Raw genomic sequence first — 18,738 nt, 5'->3', positions numbered from 1 at the left:
AGTCAAAGTAATGGGCTCTTTGTGAAGTTTCTATGATAAGAGCGTGCGCAAGTCGGGGGTTTTGGCGACACAAAGCGGAGCAACCACACATGAATAGACTGACTTTTGCCACTGCTTGGCAAAATTCTGGTACTTGGTGTTGGTATCTTCTTCTTTTGAGAACAGAGCATGGCGGAGTTAAAGGTTGCTGTTATCAAGAGGAAGTCTGGAAACACTTGGGAGATAGTGATGGAAAAGTAATCTCCCATGCTAATTATTTGATATTATGCTTGCTCTGGCCAACTTTTCGACTCCATAGCTACCAAGAATTGGCTTCGAAAAGGAGACTCCAATCGTGATGAGCTTGATGGGAGACGGAGGATGATATAACTTCCCCCTCAGTTCTAGCTTGCTCCGATCGATTGAGAGCACTACCACTCACTGCATGATCGATGTGCAATAGCATGGTGAAGAGAATGCCATATCGAGCCACTCCAATCACGTGTTCCAGGAACACGCTGCTGGCGACCTTGTAACTCCTGGTAGTGTCGTGAAGGGACTCCCCGAGACGATGAAAGCTGCCCAGTGGCTCACGTCATAAAGCTTCTGGCTACCATCGTTGGCCTCGATCATCTCCACGACAGCCTCCCTGAGAGCACTCGCAATATCCATTCCTTGGACCAGATTCCAGTATATCTTCTCCATGAGCACCTGAGTGGACTTGTCTTTGACGTTCCAGAGTGATATCACCACGGACGGAACTCCAGATATGTGAAACGACCTTGGCAGCGCAAGGATTCCTTCGGCAAACACTCTCCCAACTCCTGAGCTGCAGGCACTGAGAACCGCCGCTGATGCTCGGAACGGACTTTCACCTGCAAGCTCTACGACTTCGTCCCCTGTAAGCCTGTCCGAGTTCGACATTGTTGTGAGAGCTCTCGTGAGGCACTCCGGAAACTCCACAGATCTGTCGAGGCGAGCTGACTTTGCAAGGTCGCCTTGATGCTCTTCTGGCACTGCCAAAATCAGAGCTCCATCTGGAAAGTCCGTGCTAACTGTGCCGTGGCTCGCGATGTGAATCCAGTCACTCTCGGGAAGCTGCCGCAGCACAAAATCCTTTGTTGCATCATCTTCTCGGACCAAGTTGACGACACTGTGCGCGTTAGCACTCTTTAGAAGGGATCCCACCATCTCCGCCTCCTCGGTGGCATAGTATAGATCTCTGGTGGGGTTCCCTACAACCAGCGAACGAGATTGCCGTTGCTGCTGCTGCTGCTGCAGGACCTGTCTTTTCTTGTCGCAATGCTTCAAGAGCCTTAACGAGGAAACAGTCGCTACAGCATACCTCTCGATCAAGTATTTGTCGTCCTCATCGATCATGGCACCAAATGGCACAAAGGAAACATCCTGTAATCACAGCTTTTCACAGTTTGCAAGCAAAAGAACAAGAAACTAGTGCTCACCTCATTTGGAACTATAACCAGTGTCTTCGGTTGAATGCTTTCCAGCTGTGACTCAAACGGCTTGACAATAACATGGTAGTAATCCCTGAGAGCCTTGTCTGCATTGTTAGCTTGCAGGAGCTCCAATAACGCCGACGGTGAACAAGCCTTGAAGTCCCATTCTCGGTTATGCCCGACGAGCTCGCCATTGTGCAACAGGTAGGAAGCCACTCCGTAGGATACCACCCCGCCGTCGCTTACAGATAATCCACCGATGTGAGATATGACCAAGATGACTGTGTCAATTCCGAAGTCTTTGGAAATGACTTCGACTTGCCCCCATGCTTTCTCGTCGTCCATGTCGAACTCGTCGAGCTTCTCGCGGTCACCTTCGGTCGTGGCCAAGAACAGCACGTCCCTTGCATGACCCCTCTCAAACCAGAGCAATGCCCGCTTGAAATCGCTCAAAGCGCATAGGGAACTCTGGACCTGATCGAAGTTGTACTTGATGGACTCTAAGTTTGTGATCCTTCCTGTGCTCAAGTAGCCAAAGTTTGAATTCACTCGCAGCCAACACCTGACCGAAAACAATGATCAAAACAGGGAAGAAAAACGATACAAAAGTCACCAACCTGATCATCTCTTCGTACTTTCGGACGGATTCAACGTCGAAGCCCATCTTCCACAGCAGATAACCATGGTGCCAAAGACGTAGAGGGACGATGGTACGTCGAAGGTAAGTACACTCTGCTAGTCGAATCGACTCTGCCATAAATTCGTTCACCAGCAGAAGGGGGGGATCTCCCGATGGCAATCTGTCATAGTATGCCCACGATAAGTCAGCCATCTTCATCCACACTTCAGATCGAAAAATTTGCAAAGCAGGTAGCTCATGATCTCTGTCCAGGGCCAAAGTCTGCAGCAGCTGACAAATTTGTGATTCCTGTTCCTCAGGATCCTCTTCTTTTCGAAGCTTATCCAGGCTGTTGCCTATTTCTTCTACTTCCGCACTTAGCTTATCATGGAGCCTGATGCCACTCCTTGCCATCCAGCGTGATCTCAAAGCTCAGTGCACTCACAAAGCTGCGGCGAACGAGAAGTCCTGCAGTCATGTCAAACCATTTTGAGGAGAAAAGCAAATTCCTCACTTGCTTAGAAGCTCCATGTTCCAGGGAAGACTTTTGTTTCGTCTTGAAGTATATGTGGGCTTGAAACGCGCACCGGAGATCGTGAAGTTGTCGGTGCTGTTGCTATTTGACCATCATATCGCTTCAAAGTCCAGGAACTCCTTTTCCTGCAGAACAGCTGTAAGCATTTGAAAGAAATGGAGAAGTGTTCGGCCTCTTACTTGGCAGGCGCTGTCCGTTTGCTGGACGAATTGTTCGAGAGCAAGCAGGATCTCAAGCCTGCCGCAAAGAGCTTTGCGGAATGCCATTGGATCTGTCTGCGGGAGAGAGATGTTGATGGACTTCAATGGAGTATCAGACTCCTCCAAGGCATCATCAACCATTTCACGGAGAAAGAGTTGGAGCCGGATAATCTGTATGCGTTTCTGCTGGAATGCTTTGAAAGCACTGCTGACAAAGATGAAGGTAAGCAGCACCAGGAGTCGGAGTCTCCACGAGCACTGGCAGAGTTTCATGTGGCAAGTCGTCATCTTGGTGCCACTTGGTTCATCTCTTGCCTCGACATTGCGACTTCCGATCTACTAAGGTACCATGCTGGGATGGGACTCGGATCGGTGATTCAACAGCAAGAGCGAAATGATGAAAACTGCCGCGACGCTCTGAAATGGTTCCAAGTTAGTAAGTTCATTGCCGAAAGCCTGGAGCCGGCATACATAGAATACAAGGCTTTTGCTTCATACCAGATCGCGAAGACTTTGGTGCAGCTTGGCGAGATAGAAGACGCTCAAACTCTCTGCCTGGAAGTATCTACCGAAGAATCTGTGCTCTCAGCAGCTCTGCTTGACATGGTCAGCGCAATAATCAAGCATAAAGAAGGCGAACCGCGAGAGGAAGTTGTCGCTACATACGCGGCTGCTAGAAGAAAGCTTGTAAAGCTGATGGTAAATGTCAAACTTAAGCTTGACGAGAAGCTAGGATCGAGGTGCTGCTCCCAACGGTGTATCTTGAACTACACTAGATATCGGAGGTTCGCACAGTTTTACATGCTCATGTTGCCAAAAGAAGAGAAAGTACCTGGTATACCACTCAAGGCCTGCTTGGTTGCTTATGATCTGTACCGAGAAGCAAGACTGGAGATAGTCAAGCTCCAAGAAGGCTGGAGCGATGCTGAAGATGCCAGGTCCTACGTTGAAGAAGGAATCGAGGTCATGTACCAGAACGCCGCCCATGTTTCTGTCACCGCCATTGACTCTCTCGTGCTCGCTCACCAGATCGCTGTGAAGATGGATGATATGGACAGTCTCTGGGCGGCCGGGACGTTCCTCGACGAGTATATCGGCCGAGAAACGAAAGGTGACACGCCAGGAATGATCTCTCGCATGGTTGCGTGCTTCCGGAAGCACTCCAGAGACGGTGAGGACCAAGAGGCGTGGACGAAATACTACGTGGGAAGGGTGGGATCAACGGACGGTAAAGTCTCAGATGAGCAGTACGAGTTCCTGAAGGAGTCCCTGGAGAGAGCAACAACACCCCTGTTAAGCTACTTTGTGGCATATGCACTGGCCAATGCGTCATACGAAGCAAGGACCATTCACGAGTACCTGGAGAGATCCAAGAAGTGTGCCCTCCAAACCGGAAAGGAGGAGCTTATAATAAACGCGATGATGGAGCAGTTCAATTCACTCCGAGAGAACCAGATGTTCCAAAAGGCGCACGAAATCCAAACAGAGATGAAAAAAATAAGCCGCGCTTTTGCGCACCAAAAACTCGGACAGGCCGCGGCGGAGTACATGGAAGGGTCTCTCATGATAGCCTGGGGAGAATTCCCCAGAAAGACATCCCTGCATTTCGAGAGAGCAATCAATCTCTTGGAGTCCCTGGAGACACCATATCCTTTTTCGCTCAAGGCCTACCTCGAGAGCAGCCACGGTGCGGGAGAGCTACGTACTATGGAAGATCGTCCGTGTACCTTATCTCCGGTAATGCTTCCATCATGCGTGGGATTTGCAGCTAGTGGAGTGGACGAACGCCATCACAAATAATGAACCTGCAAAGAACCATAAGCTACTCTCTGGAGGGAACTTAACAGCTTTTTAGAAAGCTGAGCGATAAACTGTGAACAAAAATTAGAAAATAAAAGATACAAACAGCTTACGCCTTGAAATCCATCTTCCACAGCAAAAGATCCTCGCAACTGAAGCCTCCAATCGACACATTATTACCAAGGAGCCATGCAACCAAAAAGAACTTACGAGAACTTGCGGACTCTTCATCAAGAAGGAAATTGTTCCCCTTAGTTTTCCCCGGGAAACTTTCTAGCTTTACCATGTACTTGGTCTTGCAAACCTCAATTTCAATGCCTGCCATGGATCCAAAAGTGAAAAACTAAAAGCCAGAGACGTCACAAAATACCTTGGAAAGCGATAGCTTAGATTGCCACCTCCGCCCATTACTCCACAGACGTAGATAACAAGGATCACCAAAAGTCCCCACAACTGCACTTCCCACCTTCAAAGACGTGGAAGCGACTCGAGTCCCTGCAGATGATACGTCTCCGCTCGATCGCCGAGATAACGGCAGTCGCTTGGTGGCAGTCGTCACAAACTCTCAAGTTCTTTACGATCCGAATGACTGCACCTGGAGCGGTATTGATGAGTGCACAAGCAATGGCTAGCCTCTCGCTGTGCTCGCACAAAGCCTCCTCTTTCTGACAGTCCGAGACGTTACAGGAAATACTGCTTAGCTGGGCAACATAGCCTCCTTCCTTCATTCGGACCAGTAGTTGCTTGAGCTTGATTCCAACAGCTTCACTTTGAGCGTGCGAGCAATCTCCAGCTCTGAACCTGTGTACCACACCATGATGATCCGTCCAGCAGCTCACACCAGGCTCCTTCCAAGGCCTCGCGAGCCGCTTCATGGACAAGATTTTGGCTTGCTCCTCCCACATACCAACGCTTCCGTAGATGCTTGCCATGGTGAGATAAGTGGACGCTTGCTTCTCGTTGAGCTCCACCAGTGTATTGAATGCCAGCCTCCCAAGCTCCACATTTTTCCACTTCCGACAGGCTCCCAGGACAGCGTTCCAAGTTACCACGTTCGGCTTGTAAGGCATGGACTTCACCAGCAGTACTGCTTCGTCGAGATAATTTGCCCGGCCTAGAAGATCGACCATGCAGTCGTAGTGCTGAGCTGAAGGCTTGGTCTCCTGTGAAGAGAGGATCTCCTGGAAGTACCTCTTTCCTCGTTCTACAAGACCAGCGTGACTGCAAGCAGTGAGAAGTGCGAGGAAGGTGATACCATCTGCGCGGTGTCCTTCGTTCTTGAGCATTTCAAACAGTGAAAATACCATGTCGGTCTTCCCGCGACGACTGTAGCCACACATCAACGCACTCCAAGTCACCAAGTTCCTGCTGCTGCTACTGATGGACTCGAACACTCGATGAGCACTGGCCATGCTAGCGCACCTCGAGTAGAAATCCACCAAGCAATTGGCAACGTAAGTATCTGTCTCGAGTCCAAGCCGAAGGACTTCGCCATGAACTACTTTCCCAAGCTCAAGTGCCACCAGACTCCCACATGCTATCAAAGCCGCTACGAAAGCTCGGGAGTCGTTTGCCTCGCAGCCGTCTTGAGCTCTCATTCTCGAGAATATGTCGAGGGCCACCTCGGCATCACCATTCTCGGCGTAACCCAGGATCAATGCATTCCAGGACACAGGACTGTGATACTGCATCCTGTCAAACACCATGCGAGCGTCCAGAAGGCTTCCACACTTTGCATAGACGTCCACCAGACTAGTCGCCACGAATACGTTGTCCAGGAAGCCGTCCCTGGAAGCTTGACAGTGAAGAGGAAATGCCTTTTCCAAGCTCGTGATCTTCACCAGCTTTCCATCAACCTGTGTCACATTCTCGTCTCGGTCCGCACAATCCCCGCATGCTCTCAGCACAGCAACGTAAGTCCGAGCGTCGGGATAACACCCTTGAGCTTGCATCTGCCGAAAGAGTTCTAGACCGAGTTCGCCTTCCCCGCTTTCCCCGTATCCCAGTATCAGTGATGTCCAGGACACTACATCCCGAGTTTCCATCCTGTAGAAAGCCAAGATCGCGTCTACCATGCTCCCACACTTCGCGTAGAGGTTGATAATACTGCTCGCAACATAAACTTGTTTGTCCTGTCCAGTTCGTACAGCCTGAGAGTGGATCGCCATAGCTTGCTCCATTCCCTTGAGCTTGACCAACTTCCCATCGACTTTAACACCGTCTTCTTTTGAAACCAAGCTGGTGAAAGCTGTAAGAGCAGCAACAAGTGTCCGAGAGTCCGGTAGACAATGCTGGTGCTGCTGGACCATCCACCAGAATAGTTCCAATCCCAGTTCCTCCTCTCCGTTCTCAACATATCCAGCTATCAATGCGTTCCAAGACACCACAGTGTGCTGCGGAGCCCGATCAAAAACCATCCTTGCGTCGACCAAGCTTCCACACTTGGCATACATGCTGATGAGTGTATTCGCCAGCGAAACAATGGATTCGTCGTAACCAGCTTGGAGAGCTCGGGAGTGAAGTGCCATTCCCGTTTCCAAGAACTGGAGCTTGTCTTGGTTGAGCTGGTGACCGTCGTCCGAAGCAGCCGTAGCCAAGTTCGCGCAAGCAACCAGTGCCGCAACAAAGCTCAAAGCATCTGGAGCAGCAATTCTCGTGAAAACCTCCAAAGCCACAGCATTTTTCCCAATTTCCACATACCCAAGAACTAGCGCTGTCCACGAGACGACGTTGTGACAAGGCATCCGGTCGAAGACGGCACAGGCATCGATCATGCTCCTGCATTTGGCGAACATATCCACCAGGCTGGTCGCCAAGTAGATGTTCGATCCATCACACGCCTGTGTGTGGATTTTCCTGGCGATCTCGAGATCTCTGGAGCAGCTGCAGGCCTTAGATGCGACCAGCAGCTCCGGAATCCCGGGTGCGTTCTGCAATGCGTGATTATCCCCATCCCTGGCGGCCTCATTGCCGGAGTACTTGAGGAACGATCTCAGCCTCGAGAGAGCGTACCACTGGACAGAAAAGCGACAGATCAAGAGCGCAGAGCACAGATTTCACTCACATCGTATCGCTGGATCCAAAATTCCGCCCCGAATCGCGTTGCTGTCGCCGAGCATTTCAGCCAAACCCTCATTCACTTCCATGTGCCCTAAGATTTATGTCCCAAGAGCCCTAATGTTTCAAATTTCTTTCCCGCCAGCTTTAACTCCACGTGGCAAAATCTTGGCCGCAGGGAATTTTTGGAGCGGCATGCAAGCATATTCCTCGAAATTTTTAATAGTCGTTTTTTATTTTCTGGACAGCTAGGTACGATCGTAGAGAACTCAAAACTTTCTCACAGGGCGGCTATGGGACGAGGCGTGAATCCATGATCGCTGCGTGCGCGGAGCTCCAATCCATCCTGGCGCAATAGATTCGAGGCAAGGAAAGGGAGAATCGGTCAGCATTCGAGCAGGGAAGGGTTTTAGGACGCCATGGATTGGATCTATCCACCGAGATCCAGACGCTGGTGAATCGATCAGGATGTAGCGAGCAAGCGATCGTCGGTCAGCTATGGCGGGATTGGAATTTGGTAATGTTGTGGAAGAGCCGGTGAGGAGAGAGACCAATCACGTAGGGCTCATTCTAGCCCTTTCGTCTAGTGTGTTTATTGGCTCCAGCTTTATCATGAAGAAGAAGGGATTGAAGAAAGCGGGCGCCTCAGGAGTACGAGCAGGTACCTCCATGGTTTTATCTTTAGTTTTCTTCGATCATGGATTGAATTTACATTCGATCTAAAACCAAATCTTGCAGGAGTGGGAGGTTATTCTTATTTATTGGAGCCGCTATGGTGGTCTGGCATGATCACGAGTACGTGAGCAGCAAAACTCTAAACTTCTCTACTAACCTATGCGTGAATTTCTTTTTCGCAGTGATCGTCGGCGAGATTGCAAATTTTGCTGCCTATGCATTTGCACCAGCGGTTCTCGTCACTCCTTTGGGAGCACTCAGCATCATCGTCAGGTGTGTATGCTGCTCGAGACGATCGCCACTAGTTTTTGGATTTATAACTCGCTGGTTTGTGATATGCAGTGCGATTCTAGCGGATATCATGCTCAAGGAGAAGCTTGCTGGACTGGGAATTCTAGGATGTCTTCTCTGTGTGGTTGGATCCGTGGGGATTGTCTTAAATGCTCCCGAAGAACGTATCATGAATTCAGTGGACGAAGTTTGGCAACTTGCTACAGAACCAGGTAGATTTAAGTTCTCTTCTTTTCTTTTTCTCTTTTCTTTTTTCCTTTTAGGTGGAAATAACTAACCAGCTCGTTTGCTTCCCAGCTTTTTTGCTTTATGCACTGGCAGTCGTTTCTGTGGTTCTCGTGCTCACGTTTCACTTTGTGCCTCGAATCGGCCAAACTCAAGTTATGGTCTACGTTGGCATCTGCTCCTTGATGGGATCTCTTTCCGTAAGTTCGCGTTCTTCTTTCCTTTCTGCTTTTGGTTTAGACTTACGAGCTTGCTCTCACACCAGGTCATGAGTGCAAAAGCTCTGGGAATCGCCATCAAGCTTACATTCCAGGGCTCTAATCAGCTTATTTACTCGCAAACGTGGGTGTTTGGAATGGTTCTTGTCACCTGTGTGGTCACTCAGATGAACTACCTCAACAAGGCAAGGCATTTTATTCTTTTCTTGCATTGCTTGCAATACAGATCTAAAAGCTTCGTCCAGGCTCTTGACACATTCAACACAGCGGTTGTGTCACCAATCTACTATGTAATGTTCACGACGTTCACGATTGTTGCTAGCGTGATTATGTTCAAGGTGAGAAGTTCACTCGATGTTTTCCTTTATCACAAGCTGCTATTCCTATTCCAGGACTGGGATACACAGAGCCCTCGAAATATTGTCTCCGAGATTTCTGGTTTCATCACCATACTGTCAGGCACCTATTTGCTGCACGTAACGAAAGACTATGGCAAGGACAACTCGATGGGTATGATAGATTTCTCCATGGTTTCCATAGCCAATTATCTCATGTCTCTCTTATCGCAGGTGTTTACACCAACCTTCCCTCTCATATATATTCTTCTCCGACGAGCTCTAAGCAAGACGTGGAAGCGCCCGGCGAAGAGATGCCAATGAGGCGTCAATGAAGGAAAAAAAATTCATACAAAGGAATTTTTCACGCATTTGTACAGTAAGAATTTTTGGTAGTAATGCGATTGTTCTTTACAGATTGGCATGGAAGATTTCCCAACGGTGTCACGGCGTTTCCCGTGTGGCCCTTTTCTTTTAGTTACCATGGGAAGATCGTATAAAACTTCACTGACGGGCATGCCCGTGCTTCGATGCCGCCCCCGTGAAGGCCAGTGACGGGCTTCTACGCTACGTTGCCAAATTACCATTCCATTCCATGGTCTGACAGGCGTATCTACTGTTTATTTACCATGTATGCGATACGGCTCGAGAGAAGAAATTCATGCATGTGATGATTGATGCGCTCGTGAACACGTTGGGTAAAAACGTGACTCCTGGCGGGGTAAAAAGCGGGCACTGATGATTAGCTCCACATCAGCGGACAAGTGGAAGATGCCGCGCTTATTCCCTGACGTGTCAGGCCATAAGGAATGACACGTAGAGAAACTTTCCAGCGTGCCATTCGCGCAAAGTGCCACGTCAGAAACATGGATTCTCCCTTTTTCTTCTGGAGTCGCCCAGAGGGGGCCATTGTTCTTGGTGCTTTCTCTGCAGCGACACATTCTCCCTATGATTCTTGATCCTGTCTCGATCGCGAGCGCGTCGCCACTGCCCCCGATCGCGAGACAAGGGGCGGCGATTTGGTGGAGATCGATTGAGTGATAGATGATCGATCGAGCGCCGGGATCATCAGCAAGAAGGGATCGATGAGGGGCAAGGGCGGGCCGGAGAATGCGTCGTGCACGTATCGAGGTGTGAGGCAGAGGACGTGGGGGAAATGGGTCGCGGAGATTCGCGAGCCCAAGAAGCGATCGCGGCTATGGCTTGGATCGTTTGCCACAGCGGACGAGGCGGCGCGAGCCTACGATGAGGCTGCCAAGCGGCTCTATGGCCCGGAAGCCCATCTCAATCTCCCCGATAGCAAGAACAAGACGACCGATCATCCATCGTCGACGTCCTTGGCAGGGATGGATCAATCGGCAGCCAATCCAGCCAAGAGATTCAAGCTGGAGCATCGCCTGGATCATCACCGCCACCACCAGCAGCTCCAGCTTCAGCGGCAATCGATCAATTCCTTCTCCCCGGCGTCGTCCCCGTCGTCGCCACTGGATCTTCTCTTCCTCGCCTCGCGATCGTCCATGGCCTCGTCCGTGAATTTCTCGCTCCAGCAGCGATCCAATCGCGTGACGGAGATGTACGCCAGAGTGGTGGAGAGCCTGAGCTCCGCGCAAGTGGTCCGCGCATCATCCTCGTCCGCGAGCTTCTCGACTAGTACTGCCAATTTCCGCCATGGCTACCAGCAGCTCTCCGGATCCATCCAGCTCCCTCCAGCTCCTCGCCTCGATCAAACCGAGAGCTTCAAGCACCATCAGAGTCTCCTCCAGCTTCCCAGCTCTGGCAACAACGATCACGGGCCTCCACCAGCAGCCCCGGCGCCGCCGCCAGGATCCAAGTTCCTGGAGCACTTCGAGGTGGTGGATGAATCGTTCGAGGGGAGCTCTTCCGGATCGGATTGGCTGGCGAGCGTGGCTTGGGACGACGATCATCTCGACTTCCGGCCAGAATGGCCTGGCACTGGCAGCGACGAATTCCCAGACAACGGGCCAGACAATCTCGACGATTCAGAGCAAATCACGATCTGGAACTTCCACTGTACGTAAATTCTTATCCTTAGAACTAGCGGTAAAAATCTTCTTCCTCGATCCCCGCAAATAAAACGTCTCACCAAGGCCCGGGCCGGTCAAACCCGTTCAACTCTTGTCAAACAGGTCAACTAGAGCCGGTTACGTCAATCCACCAGAGAATTTTTTGATGTGCTTCGAAAGATGTTTGACATGATCTCATACACCGCAGCGTTGTTCCTGTCGAGCTCCACCAGCGATTCATACGCAACTCTCCCGATCTCTACGTTCTTCCACTTCTGGCACCCGGCCAAGAGCACCATCCATGCCATCGCATTGGGCTTGAATGGCATCCTGTGCACCATCTCCACCGCGGCTTCGAGCTCGTTGGCCCGGCTCAAGAGATCGATCATGCAAACGTAGTGCTCGATCCCGGGAGCTATCCCAAACTCGCTCGTCATCCTCGCAAAGTAGCACTTCCCTCGAGCGACGAGCCCTGCATGGCTGCAAGCCGTGAGAACGCAACGAAAGGTTACCTTGTTGAGCTCCACGCCTTGCTCGATCATAGCGTCCACCAGCGCGAAAACTCTGGCTGTGTCTCCCCTGCGGCCATATCCTGCGACGAGAGCAGTCCAGGCAACCGAGTCAGCCACTGGAAGAAGATCGAAAACGAGTTGGGAGTCGAGCACGCTGCCGCATTTGCAGTAGGAATCCAGCAGGGTGGTTGCGAGAACTGGATCGTGCTCGATGAAGCTCCAGTAGCGGCAGAGGTCGGCGTGGATGGCAGTGGCGAGTCCGATCCCCGCGGAGGAGCCGCAGGCCTTGAGAGCAGCGCAGTAAGTCCGAGGATCCGCGGAGAAACCACGAACTTCCTGCTTCATGCGCGTGAAAATCTCCAGTGCCTGTGATCCTTGGCTGTTTTGAACGTATCCCACCATGAGTGACGTCCAGAGAACTAGATCGCGCTGCGAGGATCTGTCGAAAGCCCGGCGAGCGTCGGCCATGCTTCCACAGCTCGCGTACATGTTCACCAGCGTGTTCACCACCAGGATCTCACGGTCGAAGCCGGCTCTCTCGGCTCGGGAGTGAAGAGCCATGCCTTTGTCGAGGATCTCCAGCTTCACCACGAGCTTCTCATCCAGTGAAACTCCAGCTTCCGCCGCTGCCAGGCTCGAGCAAGCCTTGAACGCCGCCACGAACGAGAGAACCGTCGGTGGACAGTCCATGGCTTCGAAGAGCTCCAGCACCAACTTTTGTTCTTCGTTGTCATCGTAGCCGAGCATCAGCGAGGTCCAGGAGATGGCATCGTGCGTGACCATCTTCTCAAAGACCCGGCGAGAGTCGAGCATGCTTCCACACTTGGCATATAGATCCACAAGACCGTTTCCTACGAACACGTCCGTGTCGTAGTGGCCTTGAGCTCGAGCTCGAGCGTGGATCTCCATCCCTTTCTCCAGAAACTTTAGCTTGATTCGCTTGGCACTGATCTCCACTCCAGCTTCTTTCTCGGCTTGAGCAGCACAGGCCTTGATAGCAGCAACGAAAGTTCGATCGTCCGGCTCTAAAAGTTCCATCTCTGTCATCTTGTCAAAGAGCTCCAACGCCAGCTCTTCCTCCCCATTCTCCACAAAGCCGAGCATCAGCACTGTCCAAGAGATGACGCTGTGCCATGGCATCCTCTCGAAAACCATGAAAGCATCTCTCAAGCTCCCACACTTGGAGTACATGTCGATCACTGTGTTTGGAAGCTTGATATCTTCGTCTTCCTGCTGATGGCGTCCTCTTCTTCTCAAGCTTCTCAAGATTTTCGCGTGTATACGCATGCCGATGCCCAGCGATTCGACCTTCACGACCTTTCCATCCACGAGAATCCCCACTTCTTTCCCGGCCACAGCAATGCAAGCCTTGAAAGCGCCAAGGAAGCTCAGCCTGTTCAATTCGATGCCCTGCGCGTCCATCTGCGAGAAAATCTCCAGCGCCAAGTCGCCACGGCCATTCTCCGCATACCCCATGAGCAATGTGTTCCAAGACACCACATCGCGCTTGTCCATCCTCTCGAAAATCTTCCGGGCTTCCGGCAGGCATCCGCATTTGGCGTACATGTTGACGAGGCTGCTAGCGACGAAGGCATTGGAATCGATGCCGCTGGCGATGGCGTCGGCGTGCGCGAGTCTTCCCCTGTCTAGATCCCGGGCGCTGCTAGCGGCTCTCAATCGCGCCAAGATTGTGACTCTCACCTTGTCCGCTGGGGCGCCGTGCCTGGATTCACAGCTGGAGCGCCGGCATTGCCCGCCCAATCCCAAATTCAAGCGCGACAAGCTCTTGATCATAAGTTAGGGCTCTTCCACTCCTCTAGTGGACCTGGTCAAGTATAGTCAACGCAAGTCGTCAAAACGGTGCTCTCCAAGAGAATTTGGAGATGCCGGGTATCGATCCCGGTGCCTCTCGCATGCTAAGCGAGCGCTCTACCATCTGAGCTACATCCCCTTAACACAAAGATGAAAATGGTTCTTCTTTTTATTTTCGTTTCCTCCATCCATGGGCCGAAATGGCGCTCTTCAACTCGCGATCTTGGATGTAAGCAGCATTTTGGAGGATTTTGTTGAAATGCAGATCAAGAATCTTATTATTTTTTTCAGGCATTCTGATGGATCGTTCTCCCCGGTAGCCTGTGGAAATTCTTCCTTTCAAAATCGTTCTGCCCTTTGGCCATCTTCTCATTTCACGATCAACTCTTTTTTTTCGTTCAGAAGCATTGTGAAAGCTTTTTCAGCTTTAATGCGATCTTGGATGTGATCATGTTAAGTTTCGCTGGTACTGATCTTCAATTTGTTCTTGTAGATCGTATTTTGTTCAGGCATTGACATTCTGATGGATCATTTTTCTCGGCCGATAGCCTGTGGAAATTCTTCCTTTCCATTGTTCTGTGCTAAAGCTTCCAGGCAAGTGGTTTCATTCCTTCATCTTTCCATTTCACAATCAACGTTTGTTTTTCTTTGTAGAAGCGTTTTTCCAGCCTTTCTCGCCCGAGTCAAAGGGTAAGCTTGCATTGAGCACGATGCATGTGATGAATAGTTTAAAGAGCTACTTGCGGGTCAAATAGATACAGCTGCAAGATTCGAGCAAGAAATGGAGGGGACTTCTTGTTCGTCTTGCTTGAAACGAGCTGTTCTTGTGCTGAAAGAGTTGTTTGAGAGCAAGCAAGATCTCAAGGCTGCTGTCAAGAGCTTTGTTGACTGCCATTTCATCTGTCTGAAACAGGGAGATGCCGATGGATTTCTGTGGAGCACCAAGCTCCTCCAAGGCGTCATCGGTCACTTTTCAGAAAAGGATTTGGAGCCCGAGAGCCTCTCGGTATTTCTGCTGGAGTGCTTTGCAAACGACCAGCAGCAGGAAGAAGAAGATCCACAGGCACTGTCAGCGTTTCATGTGGCAGCACTCCATCGGGACAAAGCTCTGTTCGACTCCTGCCTCGATTCCGCAAGATCAGATTTTCTGAGGTATCATGCTGCCATGGGCCTTGGATTGATCATTCAGCAGGATGGTGGAGAAGGCGCTCTAAAATGCTTCCAAGTTGCCAAGTCCATAGCAGAAGGTCTGGATGTAGAGTACAGGGCCATAGCTTCGTACTGGATGATGAAGACTCTGGCACAGCTTCAAGAAGCAAATATTGCTCTAGATCAGGTGTTCACTGGATCGGTAATCTCGTCAGCTCTGGTTACCATGGTAAAAGCGAAGATCAAGCAGAAGGAAGGCCAAGCTGGGAAAGAGGTGGTCTCCGTGTATGCTGAGGCTAGAAGAACACTGGCAAACTTCATGGTGAATCTCAACGATAAGCTTGCGGAAAGGTTGGAGTCGTCCTGCTGCTCTACCTTGTTCCTCCTCGAGTTTATTCGCTATGACAACTTTACCAAGTTCTCCATGTTGATGCTGCCATCTCGGCCAGATCCAGAGGTACTCGCTACACCATTGAATGTATGCTTCGCTGCATATGATTTCTACAGAGAAGCGAGACTGGAGATACTAAAGCTCCAAGAAAACTGGAACGACGCCAAAGATGCAAGGGCCCATATCGAAGAAGGATATGACACTGGTCTCGACTCTCTCGTACTTGGCCATGAAATCGCGTTGAAGATGGATGACTTAGACAGCATTTACTGGGCCGGAGTGTTTCTGGACAACTATATCAGCCGCGAGATCACAGGAGACACACAAGCTATGGTTTCTCGACTGGCAGCATGTTTCGAGAAATACGAGAACGAAGACAACAAGGCTTGGGCATATTACTACGTTGGAAGAAAGGGAACAATCGATGGCAGATTTTCCAGAACACAGTATGAACTTCTGGAGAAGTCCCTGGAACAGGCAAAGACAGGAATGCTGCGTTACTTTGCTGCGTATACGCTAGGCCATGCATGCAGTGACAAGAAATCAAGGCAGGAGTACCTGGACAGCGCAAAACACTGCGCTCTCCAAACCGGCAACGAAGAGCTCATAATCGACGTCATGCTCGAGCTGTTCGTTCTTCTCATAGAGCGCCAGATGTTCCAAAATGCAAGTGAGCTTCGCCAGGAGCTTGAGAAGATGATCAACAGCAGCCATTTCTCCAGCGTGGTCTTTGGTGAAGGTGTTGTGGCGCTCATGGAAGGGCATCTCAAGGTTGCTTGGGGAGATCATTCCGGCAGCTTCCTACATTTCCAACGAGCTGTCCAACTTTTGGAACCTCTACAAACTCCATACCCGGCGGCACTGGTCACGTATATGTGCGGCGAGAACAAACGCACAGTGTCTTACTTTGGCAGGGCATGTTTGCAACGCAGCTTTAGCAGCGCTTCCACCGCGATTGAAAATTTTGTGAAAAACTCGTCGAAAGGTATGCGTGTTTTATTTTTTTCTTTTCTTCTTCTGCTTTCTTACCATTCTTTCCTACAGGAATTCCTCATTTGGGAATTGAGCTCTACGATGAGGCACAGTTGGAGTTCGACGAGATTCTAGAGTCGTTAAAAGAGCTGGATAAGCTTGAAGAGGAAGGAGATCTCGAACAACAGGAATCACAGATCGCGCACTTGCTCCAAGCTCTGAAACGTGATCATAGGGAGATCGAACTACATGGTAGACTGGAGGTTTTTGAAGCTAGAGTTTGGATGAAGATGGCTCACCTGGCACATGCATACTTGTCTCAAGAGGACGATCAAATCGCGTCGCCTACTTCACTCGTAAACGAATTCATGACACAAGCAACTCAGCTTGCAGAGGCCACGTTTCTGCGAGGTACTGCTGTTCCTCCGGTTCTTTGCTCCCATGGTTTTCTGCTGTGGAAGATGGGCTTCACCAGAGATGCTGTCCAAAAGTTGGAGCAAGCACTCAGGTTGGTATTGTTCATATTTTGTGTCTTTCCTCTCTTTCTAAATGTTGCATTCGTAGGCATTGGCTGCGAGTGGATGAAAACTTCGGGTATGTCAGCACGGGAAGGATCAGTAATATAGAATCGATCAAAGTCTACTTCAAAGGAGTGCAGATGGTCCTTTTCGAAGCAAACGAATTCAAGCGAGCAATGATTTGGTCTGAGAGGAGCCATGCAAGAGACATGTTGTTTCTGGTCACCCGGGAAGGAGATCGCGAAAACTCGACAGAGTTTGACATGGACGACGACAGAGCCTGGTTAGAAGTTGAAGAAATCTCCAAACTCATGGGAAAGGACACAGCCATTGTAGTCATATCACACCTTTCAACAGCAGCGTTTAGCTCGGTGGCTACGTATCTGTTGCATGATGGAGAGCTCGTCGATTTCAGAAAACGGTATGGTTTCCAAGTCTGCTCGCCATCAGATTTGCTGGAGCTCATGAAGGACAACGACGCAGACAGCGCTCTCAGGGACTACTACGACATTATCGTCAAGCCTCTCGAGTCTCGACTGGAAAGCATTCAGCCCAAGAGGCTCATATTTGTTCCAACCGAGGTAAACTTTCTTCTTTTCACTTGTATGGATCTCAAATTCATATGATCAATGCAGGATGTTTCCCTTGTTCCTTTCGGCGCCATGATCGATGAAGACGACAACTACTTGATCCAGAGATATGCTGTAGCCACAGTTTCCTCGTTGAGGCTCTTGAACCATTGTGACAAGAGAAGACGGGTCCTACGGCAGCAGAAGCAGAAATCACAAACTTCGTCATCTCTGGTGGTTGGCAATCCCAGCAAAGATCTGTATTATGCAACGAAAGAAGCAGAGATGGTGGAGTCGTTTCTGAAGAGAGCCAACACAGGGAGCGTCGTCAACTTGCTGTGCGAAGCTGATGCAACGAAAGATCTTGTGCTGCAGCAGCTTCCTGAAAGTGATTGGATTCACATCGCAAGCCACGGTACAGTTACCGCGGACTTTCCAGATGGAGCTCTCGTTTTGGCAGTGCCGGAAGAGCATCGAGACGACCTTGCAAAGTCAGCTCGATCTTCCGAGTTTGAGGAGTGCCTCGTGAGAGCTCTCACAACAGCGTCGGTTTCGGACAGGCTCACAGGGGATGAAGTCGTAGAGCTTGCAGGACAGGGTCCGTTTCGAGCATCAGCTGCGGTTCTCAGCGCCTGCAACTCAGGAATCGGGAGAGTGTTTGCCGAGGGAATCCTGGCGCTGCCGAGATCGTTCCACATCTCCGGAGTTCCGTCCGTGGTGATATCACTTTGGAACGTGAAGGACGAGTCCACTCAGGTGCTCATGGAGAAGATGTATGGTAATCTGGTGGAAGAAGGGATGGACATTGGGAGTGCTCTCCAAAAGGCTGCTGTGGAGATGATCGAGGCTGACGATGGCTGCCAAAAGCTTTACGACGTGAGGCATTGGGCAGCTTTCTTCGTCTCGGGGAGTCCCTTCACAACTCTAGTATCAACAGTGTGAATGAAGTCGCACGCTCCAAGCGTTATTTTGGTGAAGTTTCTCTGCCGTTCTCGAACTTCTTTTCTTCAGCAAGTGGACAGAAAATGGCCATTGTAGATAAGCTTCCAACATCTTTTTTTAATTCACATCGTTTTCTTTCACGTAGTGAACATTGTGGAAGGATTTTTCATTTAACAGTTTATACAATTGAATAAGCCAAGCTTGGGAGAAACGGAGGAGAGTTCTTGTTCATCTTGCCTGAAACGAGCTGTTCTTTTGCTCGACGAGTTGTCCAAGAGCAAGCAAGATCTCAAGCCTACTGTCAAGAGCTTTGCTGACTGCCATTTCATCTGTTTGAAGCAGGGCGATGCCGATGGATTTCTGTGGAGTACCAAGCTTCTCCAAGGCGTCATCAATCACTTCTCAAGCGAAGATTTGGAGCCGGATAGCCTCTCAGTGTTTCTGCTGGAGTGCTTTGC

At 50.3% G+C, this 18,738-nt stretch overlaps 5 protein-coding genes and 1 non-coding gene across 7 annotated transcripts; 2 read left to right on the top strand and 4 right to left on the bottom strand.

The window, feature by feature from the left end:
* Positions 1–226: 226 nt before the first annotated feature.
* On the bottom strand, positions 227–2,841 carry LOC9649771. Of its 2 annotated transcripts, none has more exons than XM_024681518.1 (5): positions 2,770–2,841; positions 2,570–2,715; positions 2,054–2,523; positions 1,443–1,998; positions 227–1,386 (listed from the first exon to the last, which is right to left on the bottom strand). In XM_024681518.1, the coding sequence occupies exons 3-5, from the start codon at positions 2,467–2,469 to the stop codon at positions 478–480; spliced, it is 1,881 nt and encodes a 626-aa protein (XP_024537286.1). In that variant the 5' UTR covers positions 2,470–2,523; positions 2,570–2,715; positions 2,770–2,841; the 3' UTR covers positions 227–477. The 2 variants fall into 2 exon arrangements, with proteins under 2 accessions (XP_024537286.1, XP_002976611.1); XM_002976565.2 differs by having other exon boundaries at positions 2,054–2,504.
* A 1,985-nt stretch (positions 2,842–4,826) lies between these two features.
* LOC112348641 (pentatricopeptide repeat-containing protein At3g12770-like) lies at positions 4,827–7,726 on the bottom strand. The gene is made up of 3 exons (XM_024681534.1): positions 7,655–7,726; positions 4,961–7,604; positions 4,827–4,908 (listed from the first exon to the last, which is right to left on the bottom strand). The coding sequence occupies exons 1-2, from the start codon at positions 7,724–7,726 to the stop codon at positions 5,025–5,027; spliced, it is 2,652 nt and encodes an 883-aa protein (XP_024537302.1). The 3' UTR covers positions 4,827–4,908; positions 4,961–5,024.
* Positions 7,727–7,889: 163 nt separating this feature from the next.
* Positions 7,890–9,820, top strand: LOC9649769 (probable magnesium transporter NIPA4). Its single transcript, XM_002976734.2, has 9 exons — positions 7,890–8,308; positions 8,386–8,442; positions 8,505–8,595; positions 8,665–8,825; positions 8,911–9,038; positions 9,104–9,241; positions 9,302–9,394; positions 9,449–9,566; positions 9,626–9,820. Exons 1-9 carry the CDS (start codon positions 8,146–8,148, stop codon positions 9,724–9,726), a joined length of 1,050 nt encoding a protein of 349 aa, XP_002976780.1. The 5' UTR covers positions 7,890–8,145; the 3' UTR covers positions 9,727–9,820.
* A 1,738-nt stretch (positions 9,821–11,558) lies between these two features.
* On the bottom strand, positions 11,559–13,403 carry LOC112348640 (pentatricopeptide repeat-containing protein At2g33680-like). Its single transcript, XM_024681533.1, has one exon. It carries the CDS (start codon positions 13,401–13,403, stop codon positions 11,559–11,561), a length of 1,845 nt encoding a protein of 614 aa, XP_024537301.1.
* Positions 13,404–13,491: 88 nt separating this feature from the next.
* LOC9649348 lies at positions 13,492–18,383 on the top strand. The gene is made up of 7 exons (XM_024681532.1): positions 13,492–13,723; positions 14,198–14,205; positions 14,394–14,429; positions 14,653–16,264; positions 16,324–16,759; positions 16,816–17,350; positions 17,405–18,383. Exons 1-7 carry the CDS (start codon positions 13,492–13,494, stop codon positions 18,278–18,280), a joined length of 3,735 nt encoding a protein of 1,244 aa, XP_024537300.1. The 3' UTR covers positions 18,281–18,383.
* TRNAA-AGC lies at positions 13,806–13,878 on the bottom strand. The gene has a single exon. It is a non-coding gene; the product is annotated as a tRNA-Ala (tRNA).
* Positions 18,384–18,738: the final 355 nt, after the last annotated feature.

The sequence above is a fragment of the Selaginella moellendorffii genome, unplaced genomic scaffold, assembly GCF_000143415.4.
Source record: "Selaginella moellendorffii unplaced genomic scaffold, v1.0 SELMOscaffold_31, whole genome shotgun sequence".
NCBI lineage: Eukaryota > Viridiplantae > Streptophyta > Lycopodiopsida > Selaginellales > Selaginellaceae > Selaginella > Selaginella moellendorffii.
Note: the sequence above shows the minus strand (reverse complement) of the source record. Positions and strands in the feature narration are given on the sequence as shown.

What these genes read in the sequence shown, in the direction of transcription:
- LOC112348641 (XM_024681534.1), bottom strand. Translation starts at nt 7,726, where the DNA reads ATGAGGGTTTGGCTGAAATGCTCGGCGACAGCAACGCGATTCGGGGCG. An exon ending in TTTGGATCCAGCGATACGAT is followed by an intron (nt 7,605 to 7,654) that starts GTGAGTGAAATC and finishes TTTTCTGTCCAG; the next exon opens with TGGTACGCTCTCTCGAGGCT.
- LOC9649771 (XM_024681518.1), bottom strand. Translation starts at nt 2,469, where the DNA reads ATGGCAAGGAGTGGCATCAGGCTCCATGATAAGCTAAGTGCGGAAGTA. An exon ending in AAGTACGAAGAGATGATCAG is followed by an intron (nt 1,999 to 2,053) that starts GTTGGTGACTTT and finishes GTTTTCGGTCAG; the next exon opens with GTGTTGGCTGCGAGTGAATT. An exon ending in TGGTTATAGTTCCAAATGAG is followed by an intron (nt 1,387 to 1,442) that starts GTGAGCACTAGT and finishes CTGTGATTACAG; the next exon opens with GATGTTTCCTTTGTGCCATT.
- LOC9649769 (XM_002976734.2), top strand. Translation starts at nt 8,146, where the DNA reads ATGGCGGGATTGGAATTTGGTAATGTTGTGGAAGAGCCGGTGAGGAGA. An exon ending in GCACTCAGCATCATCGTCAG is followed by an intron (nt 8,596 to 8,664) that starts GTGTGTATGCTG and finishes TGTGATATGCAG; the next exon opens with TGCGATTCTAGCGGATATCA. An exon ending in TGGCAAGGACAACTCGATGG is followed by an intron (nt 9,567 to 9,625) that starts GTATGATAGATT and finishes CTCTTATCGCAG; the next exon opens with GTGTTTACACCAACCTTCCC.
- LOC112348640 (XM_024681533.1), bottom strand. Translation starts at nt 13,403, where the DNA reads ATGGGGTATGCGGAGAATGGCCGTGGCGACTTGGCGCTGGAGATTTTC.
- LOC9649348 (XM_024681532.1), top strand. Translation starts at nt 13,492, where the DNA reads ATGTTGACGAGGCTGCTAGCGACGAAGGCATTGGAATCGATGCCGCTG. An exon ending in TTTCTCGCCCGAGTCAAAGG is followed by an intron (nt 14,430 to 14,652) that starts GTAAGCTTGCAT and finishes TGTCTGAAACAG; the next exon opens with GGAGATGCCGATGGATTTCT. An exon ending in AAGTTGGAGCAAGCACTCAG is followed by an intron (nt 16,760 to 16,815) that starts GTTGGTATTGTT and finishes TTGCATTCGTAG; the next exon opens with GCATTGGCTGCGAGTGGATG.